This window comes from Sceloporus occidentalis, unplaced genomic scaffold (assembly GCF_023333645.1).
Source record: "Sceloporus occidentalis isolate IW3139 unplaced genomic scaffold, rSceOcc1.0.p SCAF_19, whole genome shotgun sequence".
In the NCBI taxonomy this organism is placed as follows: Eukaryota; Metazoa; Chordata; class Lepidosauria; order Squamata; family Phrynosomatidae; genus Sceloporus; species Sceloporus occidentalis.
In genome coordinates this window covers 19,787-31,719 of record NW_028316999.1, presented here as the reverse complement: position 1 = coordinate 31,719, position 11,933 = coordinate 19,787, and the positions used below count along the sequence as shown (strand labels likewise).

The 11,933-nt window shown below is 40.3% G+C and overlaps 1 protein-coding gene across 1 annotated transcript; it reads left to right on the top strand.

Annotated features, from left to right (window-relative positions):
* Positions 1-2,852: 2,852 nt before the first annotated feature.
* On the top strand, positions 2,853-11,559 carry LOC149302248 (programmed cell death protein 1-like). Its single transcript, XM_089482378.1, has 5 exons — positions 2,853-2,931; positions 5,689-5,742; positions 9,673-9,999; positions 11,088-11,122; positions 11,380-11,559. The coding sequence occupies exons 1-5, from the start codon at positions 2,853-2,855 to the stop codon at positions 11,557-11,559; spliced, it is 675 nt and encodes a 224-aa protein (XP_089338504.1).
* Positions 11,560-11,933: the final 374 nt, after the last annotated feature.

The following is an 11,933-nucleotide window of genomic DNA, read 5'->3' as shown; positions in this document are numbered from 1 at the left end:
TTACAGGACAGGACAACCCTCTACCGGGGTTACAGGACACCCCTCTACTGGGGCTACAGGACAGGACACCCCTCTACTGGGGTTACAGGACAGGACACCCCTCTACCGGGGATACAGGACAGGACACCCCTCTACCGGGGATACAGGACAGGACACCCCTCTACTAGGGATTCAGGACAGGACACCCCTCCACCGGTGCCTCACGACGCCCCTCCACCGGGGCTTCAAGGCAGGACAACAAAGCACACAGTCGCCTAGACTAACCAGGCTACACATGACAAGAGTACACAGAAACCACAGGATCAAACAAGAATAGCCTAGGACTATAGGATAACAATTGGAGATTCCGTCACATCTTATGGCCATAGTATGCTTAGCCCACCACTACGCCAAAGTACTCCAATATTTGGTGGGTCCTAGCACTAAACCCTGCCTACTGAATAACTAAAGCTGAAACTGAACATTTAATCTATACACAGAACAGAGAAGAACATACCTTTAGACTTCAGACTGAGACAAACATAACAAACAGGTGGGGCACACCTTATAAAGGAAATCGGAGCTGAAGCAAAGACCAGAACTAGAATCCAGGAATCAGAGGTTCAGGACAGAACATACGGAACTCTAGAAATGGACCACAGCAAGACAGGAACAAACAGAAACATGCAGCTCCGCAGCCTGGGTAGGGCATGACAGGAAGATACAGCGCTAATAAATACATTTGCTTCTAAACAAACATTTTCTTAGAAAGTTGGATTCCATTGACTTCCATGGTTGAATGCAGTAACAGTATTCAACCTGCAGAGGACCCTCTTGGGAACTCATCTTGTGATCGCCTCATAAGCTATTTTGAATCAAGTGTCCACTGCCATATTGTATATTGCGGACGTTGACGCCCTGGGAGGAATCATACGGGGTCCCTGGAGCAGAATTTTGTATTGCTGAAACCCTCGACATTGAAGCATTACAGCAACACCGTTTTAAGCAGAGAAAGCCAGGCACGTCATTAACTGACCGTTTTCCCTCTAAGTGCTTGGCATGTCATTGGTCATTAATTCTCATGTGTTGATTGCAATGATTTACCAAAATCTGATTCTTATTGTGACCCTCAAGGCCTGAAAATTGATGCCCCTACAATTGTTGCCTGGGCTTGCTATATACCGCAAATGCTCTGAAAAAGACCCCTTGTCTTATAATCGGGTCGTCTTATAATCAGACCTCAAATAGGTCTGACTATGAAACGCATATCCAGATCCCCTGCAGCGCACCTGGATCCTCCTGTCTTATGCCCCCCCTCCACTTACTGGTGCTTCTGACTCCCCGGGGTGTAGCCAGGGCAGCGTGTAGACGTGTACGCGATTCGCGTAGACAACCTCCGCTGCAGCCGGAAGGAGGTGCGGTTAGCAGCGGGGGTTGTCTGCGTCCATCGCGCAAACCTTCCCTGGCTGTCAGAGATCGGGGAATTCTCTCTGACATTCGGTGAAGGTCAGCGCGATGGACGCAAGCAACCCCCACTGCTAACTGCACCTTCTTCCGGCTGCAGCGGAACTTGCCTATGCGAATTGCGTAGACATCTACCTGCTGCCCCGACTCCACAACGGGGAATCAGAAGCACTGGTAATTTGGGGGGGGTTAAATGGGGACCATAAGGCATTTCTGTAGGCATTTCTGTAGGGGGTCAAAAGGCATATCATGGGGCACAGTGGCATATAGAGGGTTAAAAGGCATATCATGTGGCACAGTGGCATTTAGAGGGTTAAAAGGCATATCATGGGACACAGTGGCATTTAGAGGGTTAAAAGGCATATCATGGGGCACAGTGGCATTTAGGGGGTATAAGGCATTTCTGGGTGGCAAGCCTGGGGGCAGATGTGCATAATTGGGGTGGCAGGTTGGAAAATAAAAGGAAATAAAAACAAAATATTTTTCCCAATCATAGCTTTTATTTTAAAAAAAAAACTAGTTTACATGAATTAACATTTACTGGTAAAACTTTTTTCCTATACGGTCGTCTTATATTCAGGCTTTTTCTTTTTTTCCTAAATGAATATTCAAATATTGGGGGGGGGGTCGTCTTATAATCGAGCAAATACGGTATTCAGGATAAGATTTTGTATATCTCATGCATGCTTTAATTCTCTCCCTGTATTAACCTATACCTCTTCTGCTGGAATGCTTATTTTGTAGTATTTGCACCTAGATTAACCACAACGCAACCTAAGCTTACTAGCACTGACCATGGAGTCCTGCCAGTAAACACAGGAAGCATTACTGGGTTTTTATGTGATAACCGTAAAACCCATTTTATGAAATAGATTACAACTGTGGAAGCATTGGGGATTTGTTATTTAAATTTAGCTCTAAATGTAAGCAGAGAAAAATTATTGAAGGCATTCAGGTAGAAAAATGTGGTTTACTTGTCAGTGTTTGAGTCCTCACCTCAGACCTTACTGTGTATGTGTATGTATATATATATATATATATATATATATATATATATATATAAAAAGTGTAAGAAATTGGCATCCTGTATGTAACAGTAAAGCTTGAGAATGGTTAGTGCGATTTGTATGAAAGAAATGAATCGTATAACTGGGCATTGTGTTTCCTCATATTAAATTATTAATATATATGGGAATAGCAATGGCATTCCCCCTTAGAGATTTAAATTAAGGTATGCCTATAAGAAACTACTTTGAATTATGAATTACATTCTACTAACCTGCTAGAAAATATCAGTGTATTTTCTTTGTTATGTACACCTCTCATTCATACATAACCATACCTGGGAACTTCTAGGCTCCGGCTACCCGGAGCCTTCCCTAGTGGGAGGCAGCCAGGACTGCCGACTGATGTCGGTTGGCAGGGTCTTGAAGAGGAGAAGCGGTGCTTTACCTGGAGATCTCCGGGTCAAACCTGGAGAATTCCCAGGTATGTACATAACGCTTAGACTTATGTACGTATTTGCCAGCCCATTTTTCAGTATTTACTCAATCACTGGCTACATAAAAAGGTCATACTTCTATACATGTTAGACATCTTTTTTTTAATTGTTTCTCAATGAGCAGGAACTTTTAAAACATGTATAAATTACTAACCATATATTATAAACTGCAAAATAATTTACACATTTCTTAATGTATAAATATAAGATATATATCGGTGTGAATATATTCTGGAAAATAAAATGCTAACAATACAGTAAATTATAAATATATTCTCCAAAAAAACAGCTTCCCATTGCCAACCTTGTCCCAAAAAACAGCATCCCAGTGCAAACACTTTCCCAAAAAAGAGTCATTAAGGCCCAAAACAGTATACATACACACCTTAGTTGAGAGACCCCTCAACCAGGATGACAACATTGTCCTCTAACAGCTTTCCAGTGCCAACCTTGTCCCCACCCCAGTTTGCCAGCTTGCCTGGCTGAGTCCCTCCACGCGACCTGTTATCTTGCTGGTTGTGGTCTGGCCCCAGTTCGGTCTTCTTTTTAAAAGGGGAGATATGTGACAGAATGAGCTGTCATACAGGGCCCAAGGTATACAGAGATGGCTCCAGCCTGGCTGCCAAACAGGCAGGAACTCCATTGTTAAACTAATCCCATTAACAGGATGGCTACCAGGGGGATATTCAGTAGCTAAAGGGGATTAAAGGTTGGGTTGTCTACCTGTTTATCAATGTTGATTTATGTTAATACAGTTCTGTGGCTATATCAGTCTATGTCTTACAACAATAAACTGTTCATTCCTGCTGTACTCAGTTCAAGGTAGTTGTGTCTACTTATTGGGTACACATAGCAGGGTTCCAAGGTGCGCATGCTGACTGGTGCTGGAAGTGATTCCTGGGACAACAGGAGGATACATGTGGGTGATCTCTGGGAGTTACTACAGCTCTCTTGGTGAACCCGTTACACTAAGTAATAATGCTTTATTGTCCTTAAATCTTGCTGTTTTTTTTTTTTTTACAGGGATGTATCCTCACATTTCTTCATGGCACAGGTGGTAGGATAGACATAACATTATCTTTCTAAAAGACAAGTAAAAAACAAGTAAGGCTTAAGTTTTTATAGTAGGCATTAAAAATGATCTAACAAGAGGAGCTTGTATGGTTCTTATCTACCATTAAAATCTATGTTTCTATATGATCAATCACTCTCACGTTTCCTGAAGCATGACATCTTATTTGAACAGAGACATGTACAATGCCCCAACAAAGCATTTTATGAAAGTAGTAAAATGTGCTGGGTGTAGAATGTTTATCATTTTTCAAATATATATTAAAAAATCCAGAAAACAAAAATGTCATCAAAAGGAAAGGTATTCTTTCTGCTGTTTTAGTGCTATTATGACATAAAATAGGATAGGCATGACTTTTTGGTATAGCACACCTCTTAAGTTTCATAGGATGTTCCCAGATGCCGACCCTTTGTGTTGGCACTGTCATAAGAAAGTAGAAACTTTCCTACACTTGTGTCACGGACTGGGTCCAAACAGATGACTGAAAGGACCCAGCGCGCCCAAACATTGTGTGCAGGAGTTACGGTGCAGTAGAGGAGTTGGACAGGGCCTGGTTGCAGAGCGACCACACTCACCCAGGTGATGAGCACCTAGGGTTGTGCAGCCACACACCAGCGCCCTGACATAGCAGTGGATGTCATCCAAAAGGAAACAAAGTGATATCCTGCAGGCACCCTGGAGCAGGCATGAAACATATCACTAGAATCACGTTCAGGATGCTGCAGGCTGGGAGTATGGAAGCTAAGCAGAGAAATATAGCAGACACATAACAAGCAAGGGACAGGGAGACCAATCACGAAACATAACCAGACAAGATATACATAACACAGGGCACAACAGGGAACAAGACAGGACACCCCGCTGCCGGGGATACAGGACAGACTGACACACATAAATACAGAAACTAGCCCAGGACTGGTTGATAACTATTGGAGATTCCGTCACATCTTATGGCCATAGTATGCTTAGCCCACCACTACGCCAAAGTACTCCAATGACGGTGGGTCCTAACGCTAATCCCTGCTGACAAAGGTACAAAACAAACCAAACATGAAATCCAAACACATAGCACTGAGACATACCTTTAGACTGCAGACTGAGACAAACAGAACACACGGGAGGGGCACACCTTATAAAGGATACAAAGCAAAAGCAAAGAGCTGAAGCAGAAGCAAGGAATGGGAGATCAGAACAGAGCAAAAGGAAATCCAGGAATGGATTGAAGCAAAACAGGGAAATTGAAACAAGAGCGAGATATGCAGCTCCGCAGCCTGGGAAGGACGTGACAACTTGTGGTGTAAATGTAAGTGGGTGAAGCCATTTTGGGAGGTTCACTCTACAATTGGGGATGATCCTCCACCTCTGACTCTATAACTGAGCACCGGAAGGTCATGTTATGCCAGTTCTCCATCATAGAAGCCCCGGTGGAAGTGCCGGCAGCAGCGGAAGTTGTCTGCATGCATCCCACAGACGTTCAACGGCTGCCAGAGAGAAGGATCCAGGACTCCTGCAGCGCTGAGGGGGATCCTCCTCTCTGGCAATGCATATAAGACGAGGGGTATTATAATCGAGCAAATACGGTAATTCACCTCTTCTGTGAGTTTTGGGTCCCTCTTAGGGTTGAGTCTCATCTTTATCCATATAATCACTAGACTTTTGCATTCGTCTTCAGGCGAACATGAAAACGAACACGAAGAGTGCCGTCAGGGATTACAGGGCAGTGAGAGTGAGCCTATTGGTCCCCTGCAGGTGCACTCGCACGGCCTCTTTAACTCCTGACAGCGAACCTACGGATTTCCGCTCCCGTTAACCCCTGCGATGCTCACTCGCACGGCCCCTTAACTCCTTAAGGTGCAACCTGACCACTGGTTGCTATTCACAAAAAAATAATAAAACAACCTGGGACCCTGCTACAACAGTTAAACGTTTAACTGATGATTGACAGAGCAGGGACACCGCTGGTCTCCCTGCTGCAACAGTTAAAAGTCTGTGCCAGCGACCAACAAATCTGCCGGACAAGTTGCTGCATTAGGATTTTAAAAGTCTGTACGAGCGACTCTATTGGTCGCCAGCAGGGGGCTCGTCTGCCCTCAACCATTGGTTGATGGCAGACGACCCCCTGCTGGCTGACCAATAGAGTTGCTCATACGGACATTTAAACTCGTGGCGCCAGAGCTGCTGTGGTACTCGTCAACCCCGTCTTAACCGCTTATAAAAAACCAGAAAAAACGAACACAAAGAATGTCCACGAATATTCGCCCGAAGAGAAGACAGGAACGGGCGAATATTCGAGGAATACGAAGATTTTGTTTTTGCCGAAGACGAGCACGAAGACGAACACGAAGACCTCACTGGTGCCCAAGTCTAATAATCACCAGGTAAAGGGGGAAGATTGTGTCACATGGCCAGTTCTGTAGCCAAGACTGGTGACTTCCATGTGACTTCCCTTTTGCCACTCAACCACAGATTTGAAGTAAAATTATGATCATCTAGCTATACCTATAGCATTAAAAAGTGGTTCATAATCTTCTCTAAATTTGCATACTGGTAAGATGTGGGTGTGTAGAGGAAGCATTGCGTCTTGTACACTGCTACAAGAGGGATGTCGTTTGACAGAACCTCACATATGAAGGTACTTCAATGCAGCCAGAAGATGTGCTCTCACATAATAACTGTTGTCCTTAATTACACACAGGAGGGTCGTTTGTGAAGTGCATCATCATTTACTGGAGCAAAGTGAAATGACATCATGACATGAATTACTAGAGAAGACCGTACGAGAAGAACCCACCGCACATTCATAAAGATCCACCATACTACAAAGGTGGGACAAATAGTGGTTAGATACCCTTTTGAACTCAGTGAGAGTATAATTTCACAGATCATAATTGTTGTTTTCATTTTAAATCATATCATCTCATTCAAGACTGTGACTTCATTTAAACTTGTAGAAGAGACTGAGAAAGAAAAGGGGAAAGAAGCCCTCCCCACATTATCTGTTTTTTCTTTGAAGCCAAATGGAGCAGTTATGTCTTATCATCAGCAGTATCTGTATCAGCACTGTGCTGGGACTCACTTCCCCTGGTAAGAATGTGGGTTGACTCTGTTTGTGTATTGTGTTATCTTCTGTAACAAAAAAAAACATGTATGACACATGGAAACAAATATAGCTGTTTTGTTTTTTTCGACAATAGAAAAAAGTTTCCATAAAAAAAACCATGCAAAGAGATAATAGACATATAAATCATATGTTTTATTATTTATCGTAACCAACATTGTCAAAGTCGTTATAAATATATACAAGTGAATGTTTATGTCAGAATTGGTTTCATGGTGTTTCCTTAATATGTAATATTTGGGAAGAAAATACAATTGTCCAATCAGCAGGAACATTCCATTGGTTGCTATTTTGAAAAGAACACCTTTCATACGTAAAACTCTCTCTTAGTGGAAACAGTTTTGTATTGATAACAGTCTTTCTTCTGTTTAGGTTTCATCTAACCTGCACCCTATTGAATCCAGTTTAAAATGGTTCATTTTAGTACGTACATGGACCATTTGTATATAAACCTTGTTCAACATTTGACAAACTACTCATGTAAAATAAATAACATATATATATATATATATATATATATATATATTGGTTTAATGAATGTTTTTGTTATACCAACATGACGTACATTTGAGAGAGGGAGGGTTAATGTGCCAATTTATGCTCAATCGTGATAAGAATAGCTGTTTATATGATCCGTGTTATATATTGACATTTAGCATACACAAAAAGAAAGGTTGGAATGCAGCACTCAGCAGTGAAATGGTGCACAAGCCAGGGTACCACCAAGTTCCTCAATAAATCCAAAATAAAGAAGCAGAGGCTCAGCACTCAAATGATAAGGTGAGTTTATTTCACACAGGCAACGTTTCGACGCACAGTTTGAGAAAGACCTGTGCGTCGAAACGTTGCCTGTGTGAAATAAACTCACCTTATCATTTGAGTGCTGAGCCTCTGCTTCTTTATTTTGGATATATTGACATTTGGCTAGCTTTGATGGTTTTACTTTATTGTGACCACTTATGTATTTCCACAATGTATAAGATATTTTGGTAGTGATCACAGTGTAATAGGGTTGCCAGGTGGCCATTTTTTGACCCACTTGACTTTTTTTAAACGGTCACATCAGTTTCAAGTTGAACTCTCTGACCTTCTCTATAGAGAGCCTGGTTTTGCAGGGAGAAGGCTGGTTTCTACTAGCCTGGACTCCCCTCTAACCATAGAACAGGGGCGTCCAACCTGCAGCCCTCCAGCTGCTGCAGGACTACATCTCCCATCCTCCTCAGCCAGCCCCTTAGCTGAAAGAGCATTATTGGAGATGTAGTCCTGCAGCAGCTGGAGGGCCGCAGGTTGACGCAAGTGCTGTAGAAGCAGCTTAGCAGCCCCCTTACTGTCAGACTCTGTGTAACTACTTGCAGGCTGCCTCTCCATTCTGTATACCGTATAACTAAACATAGTTAAACACTAAACTGCTTTTATAACCTGCCCCTATGTGTAGTTAACCTCTTCAGTGCTGGAGTGCAAAACTTGGCACTTTTATATGTGTGTAGTAAACACTGCTGGAATTAAAAACTTTTATATGTGAGTTGTTAACTTCTTCCCTGCCACTGCCACGGCGCAAAACTGTGTAGTTAAGTTTTTCAAAGCTGGAGCGCAAAACCCTTTTGAATTCTGGAGTGCAACTGCAAACCTTTGTGATGGCATAATGTAACCCATGTACAAAATGTATGTCATCTCTGCTTTTTGAGGTCTCTCAGATACTAATACAGATACTAATTACTGTCCTCAAATTTTATGATAAAAAAATTGCATACTTGGAGCACACTTTTCTAGAGTTCTATAATATTTTTTATATATAATGGCAGATTATGGTTTAATTGTGAGAGTAACTTAACTGTAAAATGTTGCTTTACAGTTAAGCAAATCAATCTACCATAGCACACAATGGGCATGCAGTATACTAAATTATTATTAGACCCATTTGGTCCAAAGCCATCTTCTTTGCAGGTACTCTTCTTACTTAGTGTACTTAGTGTTAACACAGCATTTTCTACCTTTTCTGTATTGCTTATTACCAAGCGAATATACATGTGGAGGGTAATAACAAAGCTACTCAAATAATGGTGTAGAAAAAATACTAAATGTGATCAATATGAGTTCAACAGGAATGCAAAACTAAATTTAATGAGAAAGTGCTTCACATTTGGAAGGAAAAAATACCTTTTAAACATGTGGCTATTTACTCATCTTTAAGTCTATAGACTTCTGTAGCTCCATTGATTATCTCAATTTATTATAGTTTGGTAGATTAATGTAATGTACTTCCTGGTACCCAATAGTGGATCTGTAGAACTGTTTTGCCAAGCTAATTCTGGACACCATCAGCCAAATGAGTTACCCATGAAGGCAAAGGGGGGCAGTTCTGCATTGAAAGAAATTGTTGCTTACAAATCAGTGAAATGTTTTTTTTTTTTTTGCCACTTTCTCTATTACTTTCTCAGTTTATATTGATAAATCTCCTAATATATATCATTTCTATACCATTGTGTAGGAAGAAATGTATTAAGACATATATTTCTCTAACTTTTCTTGAATGTACAGGAGTCGTGGTGTTCACCCATTTTCCAGTGGAACTTACAATACACTCTGGTGCTACTGCTGAGTTCACTTGTAATATTTCATTACTCAACTACAACCCTGGAGACATCAACTGGTATAAAGCAGATAATGAACAAAAAAAGATAGCAGACCTAAAGACATCAGAAAATGACAGAACGTATATTAGTACCTTCTGGGAGTTAAGGAAGGCTGTGCTATATATAAAAAATTTAACACTCAGTGACAGTGGGAAATATTTCTGTGGACTCATAAATGTCACTGCAGATGATAAGTTTATGAAAAGCAACAACTCCACGTTGAATGTTACAGGTAATCTACCATTAAGGTGCACAAATTAAGTCCCTTAATTCTACTGGTATTTAAAAGTTTAATAGGAAACTCCAGTGTTCCAGGGAGCTTCCAAAACAAAAATGTGAAAGTACTTTGTAAAAAACATTAATATGCACTGTATACATTGAAAGAAAATCTATCTATCTATCTATCTATCTATCTATCTATCTATCTATCTATCTATCTATCCTAATGAAGCCAAATCCACATATAAAACTTTTATAGTGGAGGCTAAGCAGACAACCAACATGCACATTTATGTATGTGGAGAGGTTATTCTCTATGCTACCATACTTTAGTATAGTTTACAATGTTAGAAGTGTCCCACAATTTACTTATTTCAGTTCATCTATGTATTTTACAATTAAGGTACCTTGTTCTCCCTGTAAGAGTATGTTACAGGGCAGATTTTTGAGGATTTAGGTATTTTACACATGCATTAATGATTCATAATTTGTACTTGACAGATGCTCAAACTAGACTCATTTTAACTCAAACAACTCCATGGAAAGTTGATAGAAAAGATGGGAAGTCTGATGTGTTAAAAAACCCTATAATCCGTGCCACTGTTATCCTGGCACTGCTGATGCTGTTAGTAATCTTCATGGCTGTATTTCTTATGTGGTATAAAAAAAGTAAGTGCTGTATGTTTGTGGTGCGTTTTATAATACAATGACTCTCCTACATTTATTTGTTACTACTGAAGAAGCTATTAACTCATTGGTATACAAACTGATTTTATTTTAATGGTTTCTCGTGTCAGTGTATAATCAGTTTATGCCTATTTTGTAGTAAGGGATTATTTGAAAACTCAATAATAGGTCAATAGGTTAACATATAATAGGTTAATCTCCAGAAGTGGTATGGTTATCTCTGACTAAGTTGGACAACTTTTTTTTCCTTTCTCTTCCATATATTATTTATTTTTTCTTTCTCGTCATACATATACATTCTCTAACAGTAGACAAAAAAATCTGCACGCATTGCAGGAATTATCTGAAGTTACAGTAAATCAGGAAGCATTTTTGTTTTATGTCGCTAAGCAGTAAACCTTTAATATCTTTTAGGAAACAAGACACCACAACCTCAAGTGAAGCATCTGGTATGTACTGTGTATTTCTCCATTACCTTATACGCACCCTTTCCTGTGGTTTTAATTCCTTTGTGAGTTAGAAATAACAATATGTTTTGGAGCATTGTTACTTTATCAAAGTATTTAGCTATTTCTTACATAAAGGACAACAATTATAAAAAGGCAAGCTGCAAACTTTAGAACTTTAACCATTTTTTCTGGAAATGCCTCAATCTCTGTACTTACCAAATGTCACAATGACAATAAAAAACCTCTTATTATTGCAGGGATCTCCTCCTATTGACCCTGCAGTATACACAGTAGATTATGGAGTGCTGGATTTCCAGAATAATCCATACAGGAAGTCGGCAGAGATGTGTGTAACAGAGCAAGTTGAATACGCTACAATCACATTCCCGCAGGGGAAACCGTCTATGGGAGAGCACAGTAGAAGAGATGCAGCATGAAATCATATCCTGGGATATTGCTGAGGCTAAAAACCAGAGACTAAAGACAGAATTTTTGAAGAGTACACAATCATCAGTCAAGCCCTTGTTCAAATATTAAGGGATAATTTAACTTAAGATTCTAAGAATGTTGAAGCTCCTGGTAAAGCTTGAATTATTGGTTATCTTTTTATAGTGTATCATGCTTATACTTTCCAAGACAGGATCCTAAATCTTAAAAAAAGCCTTTTCAATTTGGGGTTCTTCGTAAATTGGAAATGATAAATACAGATTTGTTTATTTAAGTCCTAGTATTTATTCTTTGCTGCGATAGTATCCAGTTGAGGCTGTTGTCAGCATGGCAACCATTTTTCTGTCCCCTTCTGTGTCTGTCT